At 25.6% G+C, this 25,606-nt stretch overlaps 5 protein-coding genes across 12 annotated transcripts; 3 read left to right on the forward strand and 2 right to left on the reverse strand.

Annotated features, from left to right (window-relative positions):
- Positions 1-288: 288 nt before the first annotated feature.
- LOC126917247 (eukaryotic translation initiation factor 3 subunit D) lies at positions 289-4,649 on the reverse strand. 2 transcript variants are annotated; one of them, XM_050723955.1, is made up of 3 exons: positions 4,380-4,649; positions 4,259-4,304; positions 289-1,873 (listed from the first exon to the last, which is right to left on the reverse strand). In XM_050723955.1, exons 1-3 carry the CDS (start codon positions 4,551-4,553, stop codon positions 405-407), a joined length of 1,689 nt encoding a protein of 562 aa, XP_050579912.1. In that variant the 5' UTR covers positions 4,554-4,649; the 3' UTR covers positions 289-404. The 2 variants fall into 2 exon arrangements, with proteins under 2 accessions (XP_050579912.1, XP_050579913.1); XM_050723956.1 differs by lacking the exons at positions 4,259-4,304; positions 4,380-4,649 and adding an exon at positions 2,018-3,064.
- Positions 4,650-5,238: 589 nt separating this feature from the next.
- On the forward strand, positions 5,239-10,912 carry LOC126917239 (transducin beta-like protein 3). The gene is made up of 15 exons (XM_050723939.1): positions 5,239-5,442; positions 5,804-5,855; positions 5,928-6,135; positions 6,231-6,405; positions 6,926-7,096; positions 7,183-7,355; positions 7,548-7,738; positions 7,826-8,029; positions 8,162-8,351; positions 8,429-8,547; positions 8,931-9,089; positions 9,198-9,363; positions 9,429-9,653; positions 10,450-10,577; positions 10,668-10,912. Exons 1-15 carry the CDS (start codon positions 5,417-5,419, stop codon positions 10,860-10,862), a joined length of 2,382 nt encoding a protein of 793 aa, XP_050579896.1. The 5' UTR covers positions 5,239-5,416; the 3' UTR covers positions 10,863-10,912.
- A 370-nt stretch (positions 10,913-11,282) lies between these two features.
- On the forward strand, positions 11,283-17,190 carry LOC126917250 (pH-sensitive chloride channel 2-like). Of its 7 annotated transcripts, none has more exons than XM_050723961.1 (9): positions 11,283-11,359; positions 13,314-13,503; positions 13,643-13,872; positions 15,010-15,092; positions 15,180-15,335; positions 15,408-15,563; positions 15,647-15,812; positions 15,906-16,092; positions 16,184-17,190. In XM_050723961.1, exons 1-9 carry the CDS (start codon positions 11,298-11,300, stop codon positions 16,445-16,447), a joined length of 1,494 nt encoding a protein of 497 aa, XP_050579918.1. In that variant the 5' UTR covers positions 11,283-11,297; the 3' UTR covers positions 16,448-17,190. The 7 variants fall into 7 exon arrangements, with proteins under 7 accessions (XP_050579918.1, XP_050579916.1, XP_050579919.1 ...); XM_050723959.1 differs by having other exon boundaries at positions 11,291-11,438; XM_050723962.1 differs by lacking the exon at positions 11,283-11,359 and adding an exon at positions 12,134-12,153 and having other exon boundaries at positions 16,184-16,710.
- Positions 17,191-18,916: 1,726 nt separating this feature from the next.
- On the reverse strand, positions 18,917-23,023 carry LOC126917270 (mitochondrial dicarboxylate carrier). The gene is made up of 8 exons (XM_050723996.1): positions 22,863-23,023; positions 21,602-21,714; positions 21,232-21,387; positions 20,923-21,089; positions 20,648-20,855; positions 20,236-20,316; positions 20,104-20,160; positions 18,917-19,132 (listed from the first exon to the last, which is right to left on the reverse strand). The coding sequence occupies exons 2-8, from the start codon at positions 21,695-21,697 to the stop codon at positions 19,019-19,021; spliced, it is 879 nt and encodes a 292-aa protein (XP_050579953.1). The 5' UTR covers positions 21,698-21,714; positions 22,863-23,023; the 3' UTR covers positions 18,917-19,018.
- A 1,105-nt stretch (positions 23,024-24,128) lies between these two features.
- Positions 24,129-25,511, forward strand: LOC126917276 (uncharacterized). The gene is made up of 2 exons (XM_050724012.1): positions 24,129-25,078; positions 25,177-25,511. Exon 1 carries the CDS (start codon positions 24,224-24,226, stop codon positions 25,001-25,003), a length of 780 nt encoding a protein of 259 aa, XP_050579969.1. The 5' UTR covers positions 24,129-24,223; the 3' UTR covers positions 25,004-25,078; positions 25,177-25,511.
- Positions 25,512-25,606: the final 95 nt, after the last annotated feature.

Below are 25,606 nucleotides of genomic sequence, written 5' to 3' on the forward strand. Positions count from 1 at the left end.
TAACTTATCGATTGTAGCGTTCTATAGTGGTCGATTTATAAAGTACAACTCCAGACATTAAAAGCATTACACCCTCTACTAGAGTTTCCAGGAAAATAGGAAAATGAAATGAAGAAAATACTTAAGTAATCAATATATATATATATTAATGCATATATAAAAAATGTAACTTCGAATTGGATAAAATGAAATTTAACTACATAATGTTATATATAATTAAATACATAAATATTTTATATTAATGTAAAATTAGTTTGTAGAGGTTTTTAGAATTAGATAATAAAAAGCTGAATTGAAAGCAGTTTATTATGCCACTTTCCTCCCTTCTTACAATATGTATTCATAGTACAAATCAGTGACTTTTAACATATTAATTCAGAGAAGTTTAAGAAAATTTAAAACTGTTAACTCTGAAATGCATCATTAACAGGTTCATCGTCATCTTCATCTTCTTCTCCTTCGCTTTCAAACGTGTTATCCGGAATATCATATAATCTTATCATTGGTTTATTTGGATCTTTCATAATTAGATATTTTCCATCTTTCTGTTTCATGCAAATATCAATAATACATCGTAAAATACCCCATGCATTATCCATATTAAGATTGATTTGTGTTGCAAATTCATTTGGCTTATATTGCTGTGTACCAAGAATAACATGTTTACTAGAATCTCTAACCATTGCTCTAGAGACATAACCGAATTTTAATTGATCTGAACCTGCTAGTAATGCTTGGACAGTCCACTTAGCTAATTTGCAAGCATTGTTGCGTAATTCATTTGCTAATACTGCACCACGCTGTGTATCTAATTTTTGCCTCCATTCAACACCATTGGCTAATTTTGAGTCCCATTCATTTAGAGCCTTAATCGTTAAAAATTGAATTTCATTATTAGGACCTTGCATTACAGCATCGTGTTCACATCTTGCAACAAGAACAATTCCATTATTTAAATCCCATTTTCTATATCGATATGCAACACTAGCAACATCACCTTCTTCTTCTTCTGAAATAAATGGGTTTCCTTCTTCAAATTTAAATCTAGGTTCAGTAGATTTTAGTACTTGTTGAGAAAAATTATGATTAATAAATGTAGCTTCCAAAGCTAAATTTCTAGGGGAATTTAAAGAATTTCCATCATCCTGAGGAGGTTCAACACTAGTTTCATTTACAGTTAATAAATCAAACTCAGTATTATCTCGTTTATCAAAGAATAGTTTGTCTCCAATTTTTTCAATTACAATATCCCAAGAGTAGTTGCTACGAGTGCAGCACATTATTGTTGCTAAAATTGCATCTGTAGCATAAACATTTCCTTCTGTTTTTGATAGCTTACGAATTATTGGATCATCAGTAGTGGTAACTGTATGGAAAATTCTATCAATTCTTTGCAATGGCTTTTCACTTTTGACATTCACTCTGTCATAAGTTTTATCATAATATTCAAGAGAGCCACAACATAAAATATCTTCTCCATCTTTAATACTAGGTAAAGATAGCTTTGCTAAACGTGGAAAATCCATTTCTTCAATAGTTACCCAATCAGGTCTTACAGTAACGGATGCGTCGCGAATTTTAATTGGTGGTTGATTTTTATGATTACGTAAACCTTGCTGTCTACCCCAACGTTTCGCTTGTCCTTTACGATCTCTCTCGCGAAGCTTTAATTTACCAAGTTGTTGCATTTGGCTCAACGAACCACGCTGGCTTCCACGGCCACGTAAGTTCCTTTGATTATGACGGAATCTGCCACCACGTTGATAAGGCGGTTTTTGTACACGGGTTGTATCAACCAAATGGAAAGTTGTTTCATCTTCATCATGATAGTATGCATATTGACTGCCTGAACCAAACTGTGACGTATATTTGTCTGTAAATAATGAGGATTTTCTTTGTTAAGAAATGAAAGACTGTATATAAAATATTAATTTATTGATGGGAAACCTAAATATAAAATTATAATTTAATTATTATTTAACCCTTTGCGGGCGGAACGATTCGAAGTCAGCCATACCGTGAGGCCGAGCTGCTGCCGCGATAGTCATTTACAACCCTTTGAGTGCTGAATACTGCGATCCGTACGGACGGCGCGCGTCTAGCGCTGACGATCGCTGTGGACGGAATACTTTTTCGTTAGACTGAACTCTGTTGATTGACTATTCAAAGCGCAAATCGTAATAAGTTATAGTAATTCTTTTGCACGAGATTAAGTGATTCAAGAGCGTTATTTTTTAGTTATTTTTAATTATTTATTATAAACATTGAAATTTACAGTTAACTAGAATTTGGGTAATAAACTAGAAAACTAAATTTAGTAAATATAACACAAGTTAATAATTCAGTTGTGTGTGCAAAATTTCAAAACAATTATCGATACATAATCCGACATCGCATTTTCTGCATTCCCTTATTTTTCACACAAACAACACATTTTCTTCTTGATAATTAGATGCGACTGTCCGCGAAACAGGTAGACAACTGTTATAACGAGGCATTATTGGCATTTGTTTACTGCCGTTACTAAGGAATGCATTTATATTTATCTCACACAAACGTAATAATATTACTTCTGCGTAGGTGTTCGGAAAAATTGAAAAACACATACATGCGTCCTTAGTCCATGCCGGGCACTTACAGAAAACGCATATATATGTCCTTAGTCCACACCGATAGCTTTCGCCAGACGCCTATATGCGCCCACAGCGCTCTAAGGGTTAAAATTGCCAGCGCACATTTCTGCTTAGACGCAGAAATAGCACTGTTCTGTTCATAGCACTTCAAGATGTTAAATTCTAGGCATATGTACATGCGCAGATTCTCCACAGGATAAATAAAATGACACACATATGAATTTTTTAAATATATGCATATATGAGATATATAAGTTTCTCGACCATAGCGACGCATTTACGTGGGACACACATACGAAAAGTCTTTCGACTCTATCAGTTGTTTTCGCCAAATGCATATATGAGTTCCTTGGTCAAATTGATGGTTTACGCAGAACGCATATATGCCGCGGTAGTCTGCACAGGGTTAATTTGGTGTAATGTGATCTATCTTATAGTTTTCATATAAAAGGAAAAGAATTACTACCTTTTAATCTCATGTCTTTTATAATATTGAATTTACTATTTTAATTAAATAATATATAAATACAAATTAGGTTTATATGACACAGAATCACTTTAATTATATGAGAAATAAAATTGAAAATAATAAAATGCAGCATATAAAATCATATCTGAAATAAAAAAATTGTTAGTAATATAAATTTGTACTTTATTAAGTATTATATTGGTATTTAATGAAAACGAAAGTCTTATATTTCGAATACTAGATGTTCCTAATTTTATAATATTACAAAAAATCTATAGTAATCTTATAAGAAAGCATTCTTTTAGAATTTAAAAAATAATATTGATTTCTTAGTATCGATCAGCTAATAGTAATTCAAGAAAAAAATTAAATTGAATTTATTTTAATTTAAAAATTTCTCATGTTATATATGACTTAACTTATAGTTTATTATATTTTGTTAAAATAACAAGAGTTAGACTTGTAAAACATATTAAATTTAAGTTCCTTAAGTTTAAGTTTAATTATTAATATACTACCATTAAGTATAAAGTGAAAATCTCTGCTTATTTTTTATGGTTAGATTATAATTATGATAGATTACGATTAGATTAAACCTTAATAACAAATTAATAAATTTAGGACTTATAAATATACACTCCTAAGGAGACTAAAAATTATTGACTTTTCTTTTATATCATCTGATAGTCTTCAATGAATATTATTAAAAAATACAAGTTAACGTTTAGGAACCCACCAGTCCAAAAGTTATACGTATGCAAGATCAAATAATTTTAGCATATTTTACATGTTACATCAATGCAATGACCAAAACCTAACCCTAATCTTAACTCTAAGCCTAACCTAAACTGGACAAATTATGGATAGAAACCAATATGGCGTCAAAGTGCATAATGTATAAAACAACTGAAAAATACTTTGTTATATATACACAGAACTTTTGAATTGATAGATTCTTAAACTTAATACTTGTATTTTGATTCTATTTATCGAATACTATAGAATATATAAAAAAGGGTCAACAATTTTTGATCCTCCAAAGTAAAGTTCAGTCGGTAATAAAAATATAATCAGCTAGATTCATAATTACTTCTAATAAATGACTTAATATTAAATAGAAGTGTATAGGTTAAATAAATGAATAGATAACACTTACTGGGAAACTTTTTATCTTGAAAAGCTGGTGTAGTCCAGTCAGATATCTATGTCAAAAAATAATATAAAAATGTGAAGAATCTCCATAAACAAAGGAAAAGGAAACCATATATACAACGAACCTTGCCCAATCTGTCGCCCTTTGAGAATGGTTGATAAGGTATATCTTTAAATTGATCAGGTAACTCACAAGGACCCCATCCATCGGGATTATGTTGAATTGCAGGAGCTTGAAAGTGGGCTATCTCTTCTTCTCTGTGAACAGCATCTTCTAAAACAACCACGTCGTCCGTCATTCTGTACTTTTAGTACGAAAGACGTGAGACACGATGGCACAACCTATTTGCCGGAAAGACCGGCGACGCCATGATGCTTTTTACGATAAAAATTCATTCATACTCAAAAAGGAAGCATGGTGGCGCCATGTATCGGTGAAAAGTTAACTATTTGTTAGTACTACTGATTCACCGATAGATAGCGCAATCATGTTCAAATAGTACACTTTGTACAAATTGCATGTAATTAACTAACTATGTACAAACGAAATAATATTATGCAGGAAAGATTTATGAAAGTTAAAGCTTTAACGTAATTCGTAAACAGTTCAAGAATTCGCCTTATAAATCTAGAAATTTCATTTTTTAATTTCGTCATAAAAAGATTAGTTATAATGTTTTAAGATTTACTAGTTGCATGATTTTTTAAAGTTGCTTAGAACCACGGTCGATAACTACCTGTTTAGACTACATATTTAGATAAAACTAGAGAGAGAAGATTGTTTTAATTAATTTCATTCACACTTTTCAAAATATAAAGGAGTTATTTGCTCAAGCTTATTACGATGTTTATTACGATATCAAAAATTTTATAAATATGTATTCTCAGTTTGATTCAAGGCCGGTTTTCATGTGGTTTTCACCATAGTACTAAATATAGCACCAAATAATATACATATAAATACTTACTTAGGTCTATAGCTTTCACGAAGATTTTTGCCATGTTTTTACTATTCTAATATATATTTATATTCAGTGGAATAGTGCACGTGTGTTACGACATTGTTTGTTACCGATTAAAACAATTTAAAGACAAGATATGTAAATAAAATTTAGTACATATTTAAAAAACATAATTAAATATTCATAATAATTTATAAAAAATGAGCAACGTTATTCTAAAAGAAGCGTGAGTAATTTCTAATAATTTCTCAAAATAACGTTATTAAATTTATCTTATAAATGATAAGACACTAAGAAAATATTTTTAAATATGAATTTAAATAAATTTGTATGCTTTTAAATAAGAAGGTTTTTATATGTTATTGATATGATATGCTATATCTATTTGTTTCCTGTGAAATATTTTAATAAACATTTAGTTATTCATTATATTAAATTACATTCGATATAATTAGCATATATTACTAGTATCATTTCAGATCACAGATACTATGTATTTATGCATTAAAGAACCTCATTTGGAAAAAAGTTCTGGTATGAAAATATGATTTGTGTACATGTATTTAGCTAATTATATTCAATTCCAGGTTCGAAGTTGAATCCAAACATAGTGCATTTTATACAGGAGGAAATGTTCAAGTATGTTGACTAAAAAATACATATTATTTATTTTTCTTTATTTTATCATTTAATTGTCATTTTGCATTATAGTGGAGTACAGATGGGCAGTATATGTTCTGCCAAAAATATGGTACTGTTTCTATATTATCATTAAAGAGTAGTACAGTAATATCTTATTTGGGAGGAAGCAATAACAATGAAGAGGAAGATACAATCAACACATTTATTGCAAGTAATAATGACTTAAACATCATCACACATCACAAAAGTGGTCTTTTTAAATTATGGGACTGGAAAGGTACATAACATTATATTATATATAAATATATAACATTACTTAATTTTATTATGAATAATTAATTAAATACAATGATATGCATATTATTATTATAGATAATAAATTAATTAAACTATGGAAATCTATTCATAAGGGTCCTGTAGTTCGTATTGCTCATTCAATTGAAAGAAATTTGATGGCTTCTGGAGGTAGTGATGGTACAGTCAGATTATGGAATTTACATCATCATACTTGTACTCATAATCTGAAAGGAGTTCAGGGAGTAATAAGGTACTCATTTTAAACAAAATATTATATTTTCATATTATTTATAAAAATTTTAGACATATTTCATAATAAAATATGAAATCATATATTTGAATGAGAAATGTGACTATGCAAACATTTTCTAAAAATTCCATTTATTTAAATGATATATTAAAGATTTATAATTTGTATTGTCTTTTGTTTTTAATAAAGTATGTATATTTTTCAATAATTTTATAAATGTTACAAATTTTGAGTTATTATAACAAACATTATTATTTTATATATGGAACAGAATCACTGAATACATACCACTGCAAAACATGCTATAATTCTTTTAATTCATATAAATTTTGCAATACTCTGTAATATATCTCAAAAATTGAAAATCAGATGTAAAATTTTAAATTAACAAATTGTATGGAAATTGGTTTTTATGATCACTCATTTCTTTTACTATCTATCTTCAATTACATCATTTTAAGATATATAATGTACAGTATATGAATTTTTATAAAATTTGTGAAATATAATATAATTTTAGTATTCTAGTTTTTCATCCAAATGTTGAAAAAGAGCTTATCTTTGCTGCTGGCGATGATACCAAAATCCATGGATGGAGTATTAAAACTGGTAAAGAAGAAATTATACTTTCTGGACATTTCAGTAAAGTTACTTCTTTATCTTTCCTCAAGGACAAGAATTATTTAGTTAGGTAATATATTGAAACTACATTTCTTATCTTGTATATTACTAAATATAAAATTTGTGATATGTATAATGCACATTGGTCTTACGTAGTTCAGGAAGAGATAGAGTACTCATTTTATGGGATCTTTCGTCTGGATCATCAATGCGAGTTTTACCAGTTTATGAGGAAATAGAAGATACATTTATAATACCTAAAAATATGTTACTACCCTTTGATAAAAAAGATGAAAATCCTATATATGTTGCTGCTGCAGGAAAAAAAGGTGCAATCATACATTTTTCAATATTTATATGGATTAAATTAATATTTGTCAATTTTTTTGTCAAGAATATTTACATCTTATTTGGCTGTTCCAAAATTTTGTTTTTTTTTTATGTAATTTACGTATTTTTTAGAATAATACAAATATATAAATAATAATTAAATATTTATTTTGTAATTCAAATTCCTTTAGGAGTTGTAAAAATTTGGGAGATGAAGACTGGTAGAAAAGTATATGTGCAAAACAGTTCAGCTGCAAAGGGAACAGGATCTCCATCAATTATACATTTACTTTATAATGATAGTAGTAATAACTTTGCTGTAGTTACGGTTGATCATAATATAATTATCCATTCATTAGAAACATTTGATTGTCTGAAACAGGTAAATTCGTTTTTTAAAAATAATAATAAAATTGATATTTTATATAATAGGTAGGTTCTATAATGAATACAATTTTTATTGTTACAGTTAGTAGGTTACAGTGATGAAATTTTAGATGTTGTATATCTTGGAGATAATGGGAGTCATATAGCTGTTGCTACAAATAGTTGTGACATAAAACTGTACAATATTTCAACCATGAATTGCGAATTGCTATGTGGTCATACAGATATTGTGTTATCTCTTGCTACTACACTTGCTAATGTCTATTTACTTATTTCTTCAGCAAAGGTATTTATTGTATACATTTCATAAATTATTAATGAATTGAAATCAACATATAGTTGCGAAAATTGCTTTAATGTAAGAAAAAATGTTTATGAAATATATATGAAATTTTTAATAATGTTTTATAATTTATAGGACAATAGTATTCGAGTATGGCTTATGGATAAACAAACAACTAAAGTATCTTGCATTGCATCTGCTACTAGACATACTGCTCCCGTTGGTTCTGTAGCAATTTCTCACATGTCTACAAAATTTTTTGCTTCTGTCGGTCAAGATTCATGTCTTAAATTATGGGAGATATCAAATAATATTAATTTTAAAGGTAAACAAAATACCTTTTTATATCATAAATTATTATTTCTATCACTTAGTGTTATTTTATGTGTTCAATGATTGCAGACACATGCTCTGTAAATGTTGTTCTGACAACATTGGCTCATCGAAAAGATATTAATAGCGTGGATATTTCACCAAATGATAAATTTATTGCTACTGGATCACAAGATAAAACAGCAAAGGTATAATACATAAAATTCATTGTATATCAAAATATAGGATGTTTCTTTTAAATGGAAAGAGTGGAATATTTTCTGATAAAATATTTCATTTTTGTTAACATAAGACATAATATCCGAAAATTGAACGGATATTTATATGGATATAATGTTTATTTTATATATCTTCATAGACATTTTATATGTACTGTATTATTCGTTATGGTACATAATATTGTTCTATAATGTTAGTATTAAATTTTTTTACTATTAATTACTAGTCTTCTAAATTCTATATATATCATTAGCTTCTGCATTACTGTATATAACTTCATTTCAATATGAATGTACTACTTAAGAAACTATTTTTGTTAAAAATACTTTGAAACATACTCTAAATGTTATAGTTATGGTCTGCAGACGATTTAATTTTACTTGGTGTATTTCGTGGTCACCATAGAGGAGTTTGGTGTGTTCGATTTTCTCCTATAGATCAGGTACTTTTGACGACATCGGGAGATTCTACAATAAAACTTTGGTCGCTGACAGAACTTCAGTGTTTAAAAGTAATTATAATTATTTATTTGTTAATAATTATTATTAAAATAATATAACTCAATTATTTTTATTAAAATATATATTTATAATTATCGATAATTTTTTTTATATGATAGACTCTTGAGGGCCATGAATCATCAGTATTAAAAGCAGAATTTTTATCACGAGGAATGCAAATAATTACTGCAAGTGGAGATGGTCTTTTGAAGCTTTGGAATATTAAGACATCCGAATGTATATGTACTTTAGAACAGCATGAGAGTCGCGTATGGACACTCGCAGGTGAATATTATTTTAACGTTTTTCAATCAATATATTATATTTATTATATCATACTTTAATTGTAGTTAGTAAAAATGAGAGAACTATTATCAGTGGTGGAAGTGATTCATTGCTAGTTATTTGGAAAGATGTAACTGAAGAAAATAAAATAAAAGCTGCAATGAAATTAGAACAACTTGCATTGGAAGAACAAAAACTAGCAAATTTACTAAAAGCAAATAAATTAACATCTGCGTTAAACATAGCTTTAAAGCTAGAACGTCCTTTCCAAGTTCTCAAAATTGTAGAAAGTAAGTTTTAATTATGCATTATCAATGAGAGCATGCATCATTTAATATAACTTCTTATATAATTATATACAAGATGATCCACTTAACTATAAGTATCTTAAATTATACATTATATGGAAAACAGATTTGCATGATATTAAGAAAGTATTAAATAGCATATTTCTTTTTATGAACAAGAAAGTTTTAAAAAGGATCTTGAAAAAGGTTAACATTTTCTAAAATATGATATACTTCTTATTTCGTATTATATGCATATATTCTTATTGTCTTTAAACTTAACCATTGATAAGATATTTTACTTTTAATTAGAGAACTCAGAATAATGAAGCAATATAAACTTTAATTTTAAAAAATTGTAGCTAAAGTCAAACTAAGTCTATATGCTTCTAAATATTAAACGGTAGAAATTTCAACCAAAGTTCTTTGGATAAATAGAGATCTTATGCATCCGTTCCTTTTTTTTTATTTTATTTTGGAAAAGATGTTTTTTCTCCACTGAGCTCTTTAATTAAAGTAAACGTTGTTAAGTAGAGTTGTTATTGAAATGTTTAATATTATGTAAAGTAAATTTTCAAGAAAAAGAGTAGTTATGTCACTAACGATTAACTCTTTCTGGTCGTAATTTCTGTGGCATTGGTCTCCCCAATATTACAATGCCGGGTAATAACAGGACTTTGTCCAGCAAGAGTTAATGTTACATGTGAAGATAAAGTGAATCATTTTATATAATTAATAATTGAACCAGAACGCGACTATTTTTTCGTTCCTCTTATGTTTTTTATTTTTCATCTATCAGCCATTTTAAAGGAAAATAATCGCAATTTTGAAGAAACAATTCGTGACTTAAAACCCATGTATAAAGAAGAGTTATTGAAGTGTGCTGTTACATGGAATGTCAATAGTAAAAATTGTCAAGTTGCTCAGGTAAGTTTTCACATAATTGAATATGTTATTCCTTCAAATAAGAAATTTGATTATAATTTTACATGTTTCTATAATGTTCATGATTAATAGGTAGTCATAAACACGTTAATGATGGAAATGGAAAATTTGGAATTCCAAACAAAATTAACTTCTACATTGGAATCTATGATACCATATACTGAACGCCATTATATAAGAATTACAAAATTGTTACAAAATCTGCATATACTTACTTATACTCTTAATCGTATGAAACCACGTATTACGTCCATAAATGTAAATTAAATGTATATAAATATATAATTTATATAATAAATATAAATATATAAATATAACTTTCTTTTCTATATACCACACATGTGTGTGTATGTGAATGCTTTTTATAGCGAATGGATATAGATGGAGAATTTTTGTAGATAGCAGTATGAATCAGTGTTAATTATTTACTATATAAACAGCACATGCCAAAATATTTGTAAATTTCGAAGAGTTTTTTTTCTATTATAACTATAATATAAACTTATATTTCAAGAAAGTACAAAATTTCATGACTTCTTTTATTATGGTATGGTACTTTCAACATACCCTGTATACCTTGTGTACAATACCAACTTAGTATTATATACAAGCACCTGAGTGTTCACTTTATAAAAGAATACTGTAAGTGGGAGGAATGGTTGGGTAATATTTGGTTTCTAGCTAATTTACTCAAGACCATGCATGTATATTCAAGAAAGAATCAGTCCAAGTTTATTAGTGAAACAGATAAGTCATCAGGAAACGTAAGATGGCCTTAAGAATTTGTTCTTTCGTGTCTTTTATTTATCTACTACAACTTTTACATTTAAATACATCTGCTATGTAAGTTATACTTAATTAAATCCATTCCTTTAATTTTTATTAAATTTAGTGACTCTATCCACTAAATATTCTTTTAAATTTTTTCTAGTTAGAAATATCATTCAACTTTTTATATCAATGTGAAAGAGTTTGTTTAAGTAAAGCTTATTAACTTACTGAAAGCTTAATAAAGCTATTTATTCAAATAAATCTACATATTAATCTTATTTTCTACAATTTTAAATAAATACAAATTTTTATATAGTTACTAGCATAGATCAGTATCATGAAAAGAAATCATCTTCATCCTAATAAAGTATATATTATAAAATGTCCAGAATTATAATTTAGTTATGTATATTATTGAATACATGTTTAATATAATTTTTGTATATAAAAATTTTTGTGGAATTGGACAAATAGTGGTAAAAAGCTACTTTTTTTAAATTAATTTGGACACTAAAAAGTCTAAAAAAACATATTTTGTAAAGATATTTATAAATACTATCTATTTTCATGCATAACTATTTAAAATATCTAAAAATATTTGTAAGTGCTATCTATTTCCATGTATGTTTTGTATCCTAATACATAACTAAATTTTGAAACACTTGTGTAAACATTAGTGTTCAAAGTTGATTACATTAATCTTTAAGTTATTGAAATTATATTTTCAACAGTTTTATATTATTTTATCTGTATCTGAATTATTATATGATTAAACAGCATAAATGAGGTAATTTACAAAAAAAGATAAATTAAGAAAAGTATCTCTTTACTCTTCCATAATTTATCTATATCTATTATAGCTTTATTTGTAATTGCAATAATTATTAAATTTTTATTTATAATTTTCCAATTTTCATAATTTTTATGTTGGATTAATAATAAATTTTAATTATAGAATAAGACTACACACTCCCCCTCTCTCTTTTTTATTTTGTGAAAACAAAGTATATGTATTATATTCAATATTACATTTCATCAACCAATTAAACTGTTTTATACTACATGTACATGCATATACCACTAAATTACGCACATCAGAAGAAGAAAAAAAAGATTCTGAATCATGATACGCAATTTTATGAAGAAAAATATTGATAACTTACATAAACAGTTAAATGTTTGATGTCATAAATTAATATGCTTATGTGGTAGATAAGATTTTATTGTTGAGATTGGTATTAAAGTCTTGATTAGAGCATTAATATTCGATTGTATTAGTTAATAAAAATTTTTTACTTGTCATACTAGATATCAGAATAAATAATGTAGATGATAAAATATGATACTTAATGATATAAACAAAATATAATAAATAGATTAAAAATTTTATAATTTTTTAAGGTATTTATCTATACTTATTCTTATCTTATAAACTATGAAATATAATATATTTTTTATATCTGTTTATAAAGTACTTGTTTATTTTAGTTGTGTTTATTCATATTTATTTCATGAAATAATCATATCCATAGTAAACTATCATTGCTATGCTTTTCAGAAATATTTCAACTTGCAATAACAAAGAAATTCTTTTTATAATGTAGAGTCACATGCATTGCATTATGTCACCAGCATTAGTACAAAGCAACAATGAACTATTCTTACTACTTAGTAACGTCTGGAATTTTAATTCAAGGACTTTCTTTGAAAGCAGTTTTATCTTTTTACGTATTGAAGTATAACTAAATATCACTAACAAATATATACTATTGATACTACTAATTAAATTATCAACTATAATGTTATTATATATATTTTTATAAATTTTTACAGAATTTTTTTATAACATTATTAATACTTTTTAATATTAGAAGTTTAAATAATATTACTAAACTTCTGGAAGCATAGCTTTTTATGTGTATATGAAATTACATAAATTTCTTACAGATTAGAGAGCTGTCCAATATTAAGTAGTAGCAGCTCTATGACACAAACTGAACTTTTACAAGAATTGACAAATAATTGTCGTTATGATAAAATGACTAGACCACCAGGAGAAATTAATTCTACAGATCCAATTAACGTATATGCCAGGGCTTATATTTATACAATTAGATCTAATATGGCAAAAACACTGGTAGCTTGTGTTATAATTATATTTTATAACTTACATAATTTCTAATATTTGTTCTGCATACATCTATAAAATAATAATATTGTTTTATATCCTTTATAAATATATATACATATATATATATATAAAAATATTTTTACAGCAATTTGATGTACATATGATGTTGCAATTTAGATATCTGGATAACAGGTTAAAATTTTCAAACATTGCTCCATATTTAAATCAACTATATGGTGGACAATTTGCACATGATTTAATTTGGACACCTACTGTATATGTTTCTAATGAGCCCAGTTCTGCTATAATGGGAAATAGTGTGAAAGATATACTTGTTTCAATAGATCCATCAGGCATGGTCATACTGAATACTAGGTTTGTAAATATGAATTTACTTAATATTTTAAAAATAGTATATTACGTTATCAAATATAATATTCATTCAACATCTTTATGTTTTATTCATTAATAATAATTTATAATATAAAATCAAATATAAATTTCAAATATAAAGTAAAATTAGCATAAATATGAAGCAATAAAAACATAATGTAAAGTAATAAAAAATAATTAAGATAATATCATTTATTATAAGTTTATTCTTTATTCTGCACTTTTTAATATGCTCTTTTATTTTGATTTTAATATAATATTTGTACAACTTAAAAATCTTTTTAGTTCATGAGGTTTCATTGAATAAAAGTTCAATCAAAGTAATGTTTATGTTGTTGCAATTATTTGTTGCAATATTTAATTGATCATAAATTAATCGTTCCAATTTACATTGCAGGAAGAGTAAACTAAACTATCTATAAACAATTAAATAGATATTTTAATGAACTATATCATGACAAAAATATGATTTATTACTGAATTATTTAAAAGTTAGAGTTCAATTATTCAAAATAAGATTAATATGTAAAAATATGTACAACATGCAACACATATTTTATGGCATGTTATGGTATAAAATTAATTATATATTTTATTCATTTTATATATTTATTTTTCATTTTAATATAAAATAATACAATGTGTGAATGGAAAGCTGATCAATATCCGTTTTACAATATGTTGTAAAATAATAAATTCCTTAGAGACATTTGATTGTGCAAAATTTTTTAAATGAGCATACTTACCTTATGTAGATACTTTGCCTTCCAACATGAACTCGTGTTAATTACTGTATGATTATTGTTTACAGAGTTATATCAATTAAATAATCAACAATTTTTTAATGAAAATTTAATGATCCTTTAATCTTACTGTCTAATATATATCAGAGATTATTTAAAAGATGCTCTATTGTTGAAAGTTAAAAGCTTGCAATATTGCTTGTTATAAGTAAAAATTATATTAAGATTTAACAAATTTTGAATGTTATATATAATATTACTTCTATAATTTTCTTTAATTGTATTCACAATAAAAATAATAACGTAATATGAAATGCATAACTCATCCTTATATAATCTCATCTGCATAATAAACGTGATATATAAACTGTTATAGGTTGCAAGTTACTCTCAACTGTGGGCTTCGTTTGGAGAAATTTCCGTTTGATGTACAAGAATGTCCTCTTGTCTTTGAAAGCTGTAGGATGTCATAGTTATTGTACTACTACAATGTCAGCTATTTTATTCAACTGTGCTCCTTGGAATGAATGGAATTTTTACCTACAGGGACACACAATGTGCATGATATGGTGTTATATTGGGACCAAGATCCAATCATACTTGCAGACGAATTACACTTAACTGAATATAAGCTTTTTGACAAATGGGTTAACACATCAGAAGTATTTTATACTACATCGCAGCAACATTATGGTCATTTTGGCATGTATTTTCGTTATATGTAGTAAATAATACCTTAAAACTATTTTAATTGATAATCATTTGTATTTATAGCTGGTAATTTCAGTTCAATTAGTATAACATTTAAATTAGCACGCGAGATGGGATTTTTTATGATGGACTATTATATTCCATCTATACTAATAGTAGTCATTTCTTGGGTATCTTTTTGGTTACATATGGATGCAAGTCCTCCACGAATAGTGTTAGGTGATATATTTAAAAGGTGTATAACTTACTTTATGGATGTTGATATTATAAGATAAACAATTAATTAAAATTTCTGTATCTAGGAACAAATACTATTTTGACATTTATGACTCTTGCATCCAAAGTAGAGAATTCTCTGCCAAAAGTTTCTTATATAAAAGCCAGTGAAATATGGTTTTTGGGTTGCACAATATTTTTATTTGCAGCAATGGTTGAATTTGCTTTTGTTAATACAATTTATCGACGGAAGTATGTATATGTTGTATACAGATATTACAAATATGAAATCTCATACTTCATACATGATTTACTGGTTATTAATAATTTTGAAAATATGTTTAGGAAAAATGTTCCCTTGAAAAAAGTAAATAGTAAATACATATTAAAGTCAACGCTAACACCAAAACTGGCTCGAAAACAATTTCAAAAGAACACTACAGGATTAGAACGATCACGGTCTTGGTCATCACTTGATAATGCAAACACCAGTGAACAAGATTATTCAAGTCAAAATTACCTTACTGTGCATGTAAATATACAAATATATTATAAGAAAACATATCAAAGTATACGTAAGTTCTGTATTCATTCTTCATAGCAACTGTACTTTTATATTGCAGAGTTTTCCAAGTACTCTCAATATTCCTTCTGTTAAAATTGAAGAAGATAAAGATCAAGAATGTTCTATTGGGAGCATTATGACTGTTAATAGTACATCATCACCAAAACCTTTTCAACGAAGAGCAACTCTTGCACAATTACATAATTTTACAACAATGACTCCACAAGAAATTGCTCAATGGATTGACAGACGTAGCAGAATTGTATTTCCTGTGGCTTTCATTATATTTAATATTCTTTATTGGTCTTTTATTTGGATATAAAAATGTCATATATAGATTAAATATATAAAAAGTAATATTTTTTTATTACATTGAAAATTAGTAAGAAATTCTTGAATAATTACGAAAACTAACGAGTTGCATTTATGTAATTTAGCTGTATAAACTTTTAAATAGAAAAGTTGTCTTCTATAGTACGCGTACATATGTTATTGTTACTATGTGGTAGTTGTTTATTTATTTTATATAAATTGTTTTTAATGGAGAAAATAGATTATAAATAAATATAAAATATTATGATAGAAGACTATTAATTCGTAATTTAAATCTTCATTCGTTCATTTCTTATTATTTTGAGTTGCATTAACTGCCGGGATTGTTATTAGTTTATTAGTGATTGGTTTGGTATAATCGATTGGCATTGATTTTCGAACTAACAGTAAGTATATACATATAGTGATAAACAAAAATATAAGTAGACTAGATTGCTAACGTTATGTGCCGTAGTCGTGTACCCTCCGTAGGCAGGTTTATATGTTGAGTTATGGGGGTACGTGATCATGAGTGTAGGTTACAGATTACAGGATATAGTACAATACAACGTAGTTCTACAAATACATACGTGTTTATACATCAGAGCACGGTTGTATACGAGTGAGATCACTGACATATAATGAAATATGCATATCCATATATATTATGTAGATTCTTATGCGTATACATTTGAGCTTCAGATGTTTCATTCGTCCAAATGAATTAGTTCGTCAGAACTCAGAGCTCAAAACGTGGCCAAAAAGTCAGAAGTTAGAATCTAGAACGCTCATCCACTGTAATCATAATCTAACAGACGCAGTATCATTTCAAAATGTAAAAAAGAGATGGTAACTTCAATATTAAATATCTCATGAACTATTAATCGTCGGCGGTCTGCCTCTAAATCTTCAACCGCCAGGTTCAGTTTTCGATGTTTTACCATCGTGCAAAGGTTTATCAAAACATCAGAGTTATAATTCAGTATTTTATATCGTTATTAAAATTTTGTACCTGTTTTGCAATTTTATAACTAATACTAATCGTGAACTTATGTAATTCTCAAATGATGGATTTGTACATGTATACAATAACATTTTATTTTATATAAATTTGTTAATATTATTTTTATTACTAAATAATTTAAAATAATTTACAAAATAAGCTGATATATGTACATACATACATTCTCATATACATATTATATAAATTAGAAAAATATTTGTTTTTCAAAGTTTGTGCATTAACAATTATGAAACAATATTTTTGTATATATATATATATTACTGTAAATATATTACTTATTTACAGTAATATATTACAAAATATATTACTGTAAATTTACATATTATATAATAAAATACATATATACATATATATAAAAGTTTGTGTATGCCCCAATACATAATTATAATCATATTCTTATAGAATGTTTTTATATGTCAGAAGATTGTTATATATCCAATTTGAAATATAATAATAACCATTTTAATAATTATATAGTTGTCTAAATTATTAATACAATTACAATACTCCTGATGATATGAATATTACAATATCCTGATTATATTAATTGTTTTGAATATGTGTTAGACATATAGTATGTAGTACATATATATAGAACAAGTTTATTTATTTTTGAAAACAAAAATTGGCTAAGTTTTGTGAAAATAAGTGAAAGAAGGTTCAAATCATTTTTAATAAATATATATTTATTTTATCTGATTATCTAATTTCTAAATGCTAAATGCTAAATATAGTATCATTTAATCAGAAAATATCATACTTATTTTTTTTAGATATCATTACTGGAATAACAAATATTAGTATCACCTAATATTTGTACAAATACAATTTATATACTATTGAAAATTAAGATTGTAATAATGTGAAATACTTACCAAAGATATTTCATAAAACTTAGACATAAATGTAACAATAAACTCAACATATAAAAATAATTTGTCCTATTTGAATTTGTTTATCTTTATTACAAAATTTCAGCATATATATTTTTATTAAAAAAAAATTAATTGCTATAATTAATAAATTATTATAAAAATAGAATGGTGTACATACAGTAGTACAAGATACCAATATATATATATATATACAAATCAATTTTTGACACTAAATCTATTAAGCTTTAATATGCACTTAAATATATATACTTCATTAAAATTAAAGTAATAAATAAAGTAATATATGTGATATATGTATTTATGTCTCTATCTAAGTAAAAAATTTGCATATTTTCAGTAATTGCAAAAACAAAAAATCTGATATCAATCAGTTTGGTAGCCTTATACATTATATATATTATACATATTGCATATATAATGTATAAGACTACCAATATATATATTGTATATATAATATATATATTATAGTATAATAGTATTAATAGAAATCATGTATGTAAGATTTTGTACATACATGCAAAAATAGTTACAACTGGACAATTTCAAATAGGACAAACACTTTTATCATTTTTTTTTCCTTACTTTCATATCCTAATTTCTTCTCCTATGGAACATTTCAGAAGAATATTATGTTTCAGTATTCAAGACAGTTAATTCAATTCTATGATACTGGAACATCCGAAGGATAGAATCCAAAATTAGATCTTAATTGTTCTAACAAGACAAATGTAAGAATAGTCTGTGGAGCTAATCTGATAAATGCAGGTATGTAGCCCTAAAATAAAGTAATCAATATATTTTTAAACTCATATGCTTGAAATTTTATTTTATAAGAATACATTAACAGGAAGATTATTATTCGGATAAACACATTTAGATATGATATATATAAATAAATTGAATTATACAATTAAGAAAATTATAATTACAACATAAATACCTTATGATACAAAATAGATTGAAAATGTAAAACTTAAAATACATAATCTTCCTTCTTAAGTACAGATACATATGTGGTTTCTTTAGAAAACTAGATGTACACATGAATTATTTTCCTTTATATTTCAATAAAAATTAATATTCTGTTACGAATAAATAATTTGGCACTTCTAAATATATATTCTTATTGCAATGCAAATACATGATAAAAATTAAATTCAAACAGATACAAAACGTTTTCTACATTTTATATAATTGAATCATTACTATGCATTTAATAATAGTAAAATAACTACTATTAAACTATCTGAAACATTTATAACTAATTTCTTCTATAAATAGATTCAATCAATGTCATTACTGTAAACTACATGTAAAGTAAAAGAAGATGTTTCATTTACAATGGAGAGTAATAATTTAACTGAACACTTTGTGATTAAAAAATATATATGCCTATTGAATTAAATGTACTATTTATATAGATTATTTAACTCCAAGCATTCAGTGATCAAAGGGTTAAGTAGAAAAAAAAAGCTATAAATTACAAGAACTGTGCAAGGTTCTAAGGGTATACAAAATCACATTAATTCTTAATTATTATGATGAATCTAAATATAAACTTTCTGTCCAAATTAATTATTCTAAAAAATCCATAAAAAGCTTTCTCTAATTACTAATTCTAAACGTTTATCTTTAATTTATCTCAAATGTGTTTACTCAGACATACTATAACCTTCCCATTATTAGGATATTATGATATAGAAGCATCTAGGAAAAACTAATTCAATACATAAAAAAGAAACTTACTTTAAAAAATGCAAATGGTCCAAGCTTAGCAGTATACAAAAATAGATCCATCAAATTCTATAAAACATTACATAAATAAATCTCTATTACATTAATACTACGTTATTCATTTAATTTTATTTTTACAATTACCTTAAATTCTCCTGGGTTAGCATTCATTGCTCGTGTTTTTAAAACATCCAAAGGTTGTGTAAGAGTTGTAGCTACAGCACCCTTGTATAGGAATAAAACATTAACTGAGAATGCATAAAATAATATGGTATGTATTGCTTACTACTATTTGCTACTATCTACTACTATCTATATAAATCTTGTGTTATTATATTAGTGTCATTGTATAAAAGAACTGCAAGCCTGTATAGATTGTAATACATGCATATATTTATATGAAATAGTATGAAATGATAATAATAATAATGTTTATTACATAATATCTTGTGTTTTTAAAGTTCATGTAATAAAAAAAAAATTGTTGTTTGAATTACACCATGTTTATGATTACTATACTTTTCCAAATTTGAATATATTATTTAAATATACTTACTGCACATACACTTGACACAACATGAGTTACAGGATTATCTTTAAAATAACCACTTTGCAACAACATAATTTTAACTTGATCATAAAAGCTCAGTTGTCCAATTGTCATTAATGCAGCTCTTAATGTAGCTGTAGAGCATCCACTAAATAAATGACTTACTCCTTCTTGCTGAATTACACGTATTATTCCATCTAGAGCATGCTTATAACTATAATAAAATTTATTATTAAATAACAAAAGCAAAAGCAAATTAAGATAGTAACTTAGACCCTTACTTTCGTCTTAGTTGTGGTGGAAGTTTTATATCATTTTGCATGCGTACATTAATTACATCTCCTGGTGTTCCAAGAACACCACCAGCTGCGCCAGAGCATCCAGCCAGTAATAATTTTTGGTAAAATAATAATGTTTGTCCAGATGTTTCAAATCTTTGTTTACCTACCTATATATATAAATATAATATATCCAAATGAAAAGTATAATGTAATAACTCAAGTAATAACATAGAAAAGTTAAATATACAATCAAATTATAAGAAAGTAGATATTATAAGTAAATAATACATATAATGTTAATAAATTTACTTCATATGCTCCAAATCTCATTGTAGAATATGTAAGTTGACGAAGCAGAGAAGCACTTAATCCATTGTACAAAGCTAAAATTCCCTGATTTTGTATTATAGATGTAGTTAATCGTGTTATAGATAGCTTGCCTTCTTGTTGTGTTTGTAAGTGAACCTATAAATGTGTGGTGTGTAAATGAAATGCTATTGCATTTCAGTACATCATAAAATTTTTTAAAAATTATGAAGCTCACAGTTTGCTTAACACAATATTTGAAATTCAAAATATAATTAGTATATTTAATTGTTAATTACTTAATTATAATCTTAAAAAAAAGAGGAGTTGAAACTTATGTTATATTCATCTATGAATTTAGTAATAAAAATACCTTTAACAAATCTAAAGGATGGGTAACACAAGCAGCACCTGCAGAGGAAAGCCCACCAAAATACCACCGTGACACTTTTTTTGTTTTATCTGTCATGTTTTCTGTGTTTTATGCTTTCATAAAACAAGTAAAAATGAGACATTTGATAAATAATTAATAAATGAAACTACTTAAAATAAAATGTAATTAACACATTTACTTATTTTTATATTTTTACATATTGGTTTGGGATTACATATATGTATAAACTGTATATATATATATATACATACATAATATATACATAATATATACATAAATTAAAAAAGTGAATGATTAAGCTATTAATAATTTTTAAAGTACTAAAATTAATTATTGATACATATATATATATAATATTAATGTGATATGTAATATAATATTAATGTGATTTGTAATAAACTAATTATTGTAGATATTAAAACAATTATAATGTACATATACGTCATGTTTGTGCGCGCGCTCGCGTGATTTTTAGTTATGTGTGTATGCATATATACTTCTAGAAGAAAAAAATGATCATCTTAATTATAATATTATTTAAACAATAACTTAAATTGAGAATACAATTATTAATTGATAAATTATTTAAGAGATTTATATAAAAAGATTTACGCAAATTTTTAAATAAAATTTGGAACATTTTTACAAAATTCACATATTTATAACTGATTATATATACATAACGCCTAAAAATCGTTATAATTAAATAACTTATTATTAACATACTTTAACATATAAAATAATCATGATAATGTTTTAACATAATTCTCTTCATAAAAATTTGATGATTCTTGAACATATATTTCGATTTCTCTCATAAATTTAAAATTTAAATGATTTCATTTAAACGTTGTTACGAAACATGATATAAGCTATAGTTATACCGCATATACATGTGTGTCAAGTACGTTTAATTAGGATTTATTGACAATTAATTCTATTAGCGGTATGTAAGTAGAACATCCGTATTACTTCTGTGTACGCTTGTACATTCAATTTAATATAAACATATATCTTCAGCAAATTAAGTATAAAAAAGAACTTATTAATTATATCGTAAAAGTTTACTACATGGAGATTATTTTTTATTAATTTCTAATGATAAGAATTCAAAAATAATTATGGTGATCTTTCATAGTCACTAACAAATCAAAGTAACAAAAAAATATAGATAAGATAAACACAAAAAAAATAAAGAAAAAGAATGAAAAATAGAGTATAATGTAAGGAAGCTACTTACTATAAATTGTATCATTAATAGAACTTTCAAATTATTCTTGATTAGTAAGTATACCCGGCAATATCTAAACTCTGACTGACGTAATGTCCAAAATCAGTTAACAGAGCTGGAAAGTTGGTGAACGCGCACGCATCAGCTGATAGCCACGTGTTATACCACCTCCTTTCAAAACTGGAACTCCTTTTCATCGATATGCTTACTTTTAAGAATGGTTATATTTCTCTTAGCAAAAGTAATAATTATTTGCAAATAAGTGTTTGGATATTAGAAAATATAAATTTTATATATATGAATTTATATGTATATATATACTATATACCCATATTTATGTGAAATGGAAAAAAAAAGGCTCGTATAAAAAAATTGAGTATTTATATACATGTTACAATTACTTAAAAAAAAATGCACATTATAAATGGCAATATTCTATATATTATACATATATAATGTCGTTATTATTTGTTAGTTTTTAGTCATCTTTTTGAATTTTCATACTATTTGATTAACGCTAGGATATTTTTATACGATTAAAATTTTTATGGAGTTCTTTATTTATATTATTTTCCAACGATTTTTATGAACTTTTATATACAATTATTAATGTAACGATCCATTACATAATTTGCAGAAATACATTATTTGTACAAAGTTCATCAAGTATTGAAATAGTAATATGTACATATGTTTGTACAATTTTTGGAAATGTGTTATTGGAATACTATTAGCTGCTATTAGTTAATTTGTAATTTATATGTACATTAATTCTAACATTAAATCACTAAAATTACAGTATGTTAAATATTAAAATTTATTTTTTGTATATTAATTCAATATAATGTGTCAAAACTTCTTTAAAAACTCGCGCCGTTGGTCGTAACAAATAGATACCTAATCAGTTAGATCTCAGTCGACTCCAGTACCAGTCGTACTGAACGACACGGCAACGCTGTTCTGTTTTGCCCTATTTTCAACTAGAGAGACAGCTGATTTTAGGTGGTTAGCTGTGGTTAGGTCTCAATCTCAATTCAGCTCAATCTAATCTTAAATTTCATATTATTATATTATTGTTCATATTATTATAGAATATTTCAATCCAATAAGATGTGAAATTTATATTCTGATTTTATTACGTTATATATAAGAAATTACTAATTACTGAGTAAATTGAAATGCAATATTTATCATACTCGACGGTGTTTAAATGTAACAGGCCTAACCAATAATTGTAATGTATGTCTGAAATCTGAAATGAAATATAATTGAAACTAATTTGGTCCGAAGATATAATAACATCAATTTGTTTTGTAGTTAATTTGTAAATCATTTGGGAATAGAATATTCTGTTATATTTGATATGAATTATGGCTAATATAATGGACTCAATATCGAACATACTTGGCATTGATAAAGTAAATATGGATGGAAAATTAATTTGCATAGAAGAACAACATGATAGTAATGCAAGCTTTTTATTGAGTTGTGTTATATTTAATGCACTAAAAAAGAATTATGGAATATGTTTTATATTATTTCATAATACAATGAATCATTATCATAATATGGGTATGAAATTTGGTTATAATCTTATGTTATTGAAAGAAAAACGTAAAGTTACAGTTATAGAACCAATGAAGTTTATTGTATCTAATATGGAATATACATGTGAACAAACAGCAAACAATATTATTCATGATATATTTTTAACTATTAAAAATGAGTATGACAAAATAGTACAAAATAATGAACCTGTTACTATTATAATTGATGATTTTAGTCATATTTATAATTTTGGATGTAATTTGAGAGAATCTACATATTATATAAGATATTTAAGATCACTTGTTGAATATTACAATAAATCTCAACTTTGTATTATAACACACACCTATAAAGATGAGCCGAAAAATTCTGTTTCTAATATATTTGCATATGGGCTTAAACACATGGCAGATTTATTTGTTAAAGTCGAACCTCTGGAAACAGGATATTCTAGTGATGTATCTGGAAATATAACAATTAATTGGAAAATGGATGATATTAGAACAAAATATAATTGGTCTGAAGTAGCAAGATATATATATAAGTTATCAGATCGTCAAGTACAAATTTACACACCTGGTGCATCAGCTTTATTAGCATAAAGCAAGTTTTCTGGAAACTTATTTATATTTCTATATGATATGCACATATACAGAAAAATAGTAATAAATCATTTTGTAAGTTTGCTATATATTTGTTTTACTTCTATATTACTAGAAGAGATGATAGTACATATCTGCTATTACTAAATTTTTAATCATTCATATTTTTTCAGATTCAATAAATGGTATATAATTCTGAATTTTATTATAACTTTTTAAATTACAATTTTGTAATTTATAGTTACAAAATTGATCTTTGTGGTTTGTTTTAATTTATCAAAATAATTAGTAAAATGGCAATAGGAACAATAAAAATATCATATTTAAAAAATTGGAATGGACATAGATGTAATTTTTAATAATGGATAAGTCTTATAATTATTTGCAATTTGCAATTTGTGTATCATATTGTATCTTATAACATGGAACATGTTATCTGTACTTACATTATATGCAAGACGTGTATGTATGCAGTACAGTATAAAATATATATTAATTTGTAGCAGAATTTATTTCATTTAATTTATAGAATAAATACATCAATAAGGGACAATTGAAAAAAATAGCATAAAAGAATAATTTAATACCTCTTTTTTTTAATTT

This window comes from Bombus affinis, chromosome 6, assembly GCF_024516045.1.
Source record: "Bombus affinis isolate iyBomAffi1 chromosome 6, iyBomAffi1.2, whole genome shotgun sequence".
Lineage (NCBI taxonomy): Eukaryota > Metazoa > Arthropoda > Insecta > Hymenoptera > Apidae > Bombus > Bombus affinis.

Bases quoted from the DNA above. Each gene is read 5' to 3' on its own strand.
- LOC126917250 (XM_050723958.1), top strand. From the start codon at position 13,017: ATGAACTATTCTTACTACTTAGTAACGTCTGGAATTTTAATTCAAGGA. The intron at 15,564-15,646 runs GTGATATATTTA...TTCTGTATCTAG, and splicing joins TCCTCCACGAATAGTGTTAG to GAACAAATACTATTTTGACA. The intron at 15,813-15,905 runs GTATGTATATGT...AAATATGTTTAG, and splicing joins AATACAATTTATCGACGGAA to GAAAAATGTTCCCTTGAAAA.
- LOC126917239 (XM_050723939.1), top strand. From the start codon at position 5,417: ATGAGCAACGTTATTCTAAAAGAAGC. The intron at 8,352-8,428 runs GTAAACAAAATA...CAATGATTGCAG, and splicing joins AAATAATATTAATTTTAAAG to ACACATGCTCTGTAAATGTT. The intron at 9,654-10,449 runs GTAAGTTTTAAT...TTCATCTATCAG, and splicing joins AGTTCTCAAAATTGTAGAAA to CCATTTTAAAGGAAAATAAT.
- LOC126917247 (XM_050723955.1), bottom strand. From the start codon at position 4,553: ATGACGGACGACGTGGTTGTTTTAGAAGATGCTGTTCACAGAGAAGAA. The intron at 4,305-4,379 runs GTTCGTTGTATA...TTTTTGACATAG, and splicing joins AGGGCGACAGATTGGGCAAG to ATATCTGACTGGACTACACC. The intron at 1,874-4,258 runs GTAAGTGTTATC...CATTATTTACAG, and splicing joins TCAAGATAAAAAGTTTCCCA to ACAAATATACGTCACAGTTT.
- LOC126917276 (XM_050724012.1), top strand. From the start codon at position 24,224: ATGGCTAATATAATGGACTCAATATCGAACATACTTGGCATTGATAAA.
- LOC126917270 (XM_050723996.1), bottom strand. From the start codon at position 21,697: ATGACAGATAAAACAAAAAAAGTGTCACGGTGGTATTTTGGTGGGCTT. The intron at 20,317-20,647 runs GTAAGTATATTT...TTCCTATACAAG, and splicing joins TTGTGTCAAGTGTATGTGCA to GGTGCTGTAGCTACAACTCT. The intron at 19,133-20,103 runs GTAAGTTTCTTT...ACTTTATTTTAG, and splicing joins GACCATTTGCATTTTTTAAA to GGCTACATACCTGCATTTAT.